Below are 1421 nucleotides of genomic sequence, written 5' to 3'. Positions count from 1 at the left end.
TACTGTTGTACCTCTATGTAAGAAACTATTCAATGTTTAATAACGTACTGTTGTACCTCTATGTAAGAAACTATTCAATGTTTAATAACGTACTGTTGTACCTCTATGTAAGAAACTATACAATGTTAAATAACGTACTGTTGTACCTCTATGTAAGAAACTATTCAATGTTTAATAATTTACTGTTGTACCTCTATGTAGAAATTATTCAATGATTTAATAACGTACTGTTGTACCTCTATGTAAAAGTCAAACATGCTTGATCTTTACATATCAAAAAGAAATATCGGTGCATGGGCGTCCGCAGAAATTCTTCCGGGGGCGGGGTGGGCAAAGTAGTGTGAAATTGTGAATTCAATAAAAAATCCATATACATATGCTAAATGAATAAAGAAATAATTACGTTTCTCTTGCCCCCCACCGTTCTGCGGACGCCCATGCTTCAGTGTGGTTTCAACTTATATTACATTTGTCAGTTTGTCGAAAATCAAAACACTTAGAGAAGAAAAAAAAACTTTAAAAATTTACTTAAGTTTCTCTCGACTAATAAGGCCATAACAAGATTTTGACTGGCTTACATGCCTTTTACTTTCATTCGCCTTACAACTGTTCACATCTAAAGATAAAACTACTAAATCCTTTAAAATCGTTTCAATTTTAATTAGGTGTTCGTTAAAACCTTGATAGTTTGGAAAGAGAAAGTTATGGTAAACCCCGCAGGGCTTTTTAAAAATGATAAATAAGCTGTATCTCCTTAATCTTTCATATAAAGACAGACAAAGCTTACGAAACAAAAGTTAAAATAAAACCCAGTAGACTTTAATAAATGATTCAAACTTTAAACAAGCCATGTATCTTTTTAACTTTTCGTCAAAATCCACACAAAGTTTATATGAAAAAGTTAAAATATTTTTAAGCTCCTGTGTCCGCTATGATGAATGGAACTCCGAATTTTTGTATTATAAGCCTTCAGGCTTATCGTTGAGTCACCAGAGAGACATAAGTTTAAGATAAAACTCACTGGACTTTATAAAAATATTAAAGCTTTAAACACATTGTATCTCCTTAACCGATCGTCCAAATCTAGACTATATCCCATTAACCAATCGTCCAAATCCAGACTATATTCCATTAACCGATCTTCCATATCCAGACTGTTTCTCATTAACCAATCGTCCATATCCAGACTGTTTCTCATTAACCAATCGTCCAAATCCAGACTGTATCCCATTAACCGATCGTCCAAATCCAGACTATATCCCATTAACCGATCTTCCATATCCAGACTGTTTCTCATTAACCAATCGTCCATATCCAGACTGTTTCTCATTAACCAATCGTCCAAATCCAGACTGTATCCCATTAACCAATCGTCCAAATCTAGACTGTATCCCATTAACCAATCGTCCAAATCCAGACTG

General features: G+C 33.8%; 1 protein-coding gene across 1 annotated transcript in view; it reads right to left on the bottom strand.

Annotated features, from left to right (window-relative positions):
- Window positions 1-6: 6 nt before the first annotated feature.
- LOC111088219 overlaps window positions 7-1421 on the bottom strand; it is a 3870-nt gene continuing 2455 nt past the window's right edge. Inside the window, exon 2 of the mRNA XM_022397633.1 lies at window positions 7-1421. Coding sequence (XP_022253341.1) covers window positions 1028-1421 — 394 coding nt within the window. The 3' untranslated portion in view covers window positions 7-1027.

Source organism: Limulus polyphemus, unplaced genomic scaffold (assembly GCF_000517525.1).
Source record: "Limulus polyphemus unplaced genomic scaffold, Limulus_polyphemus-2.1.2 Scaffold3350, whole genome shotgun sequence".
Taxonomy (NCBI): Eukaryota; Metazoa; Arthropoda; class Merostomata; order Xiphosura; family Limulidae; genus Limulus; species Limulus polyphemus.
The sequence above is the reverse complement of the archived record's forward strand: the minus strand, read 5'-3'. Positions and strand labels throughout refer to the sequence as shown.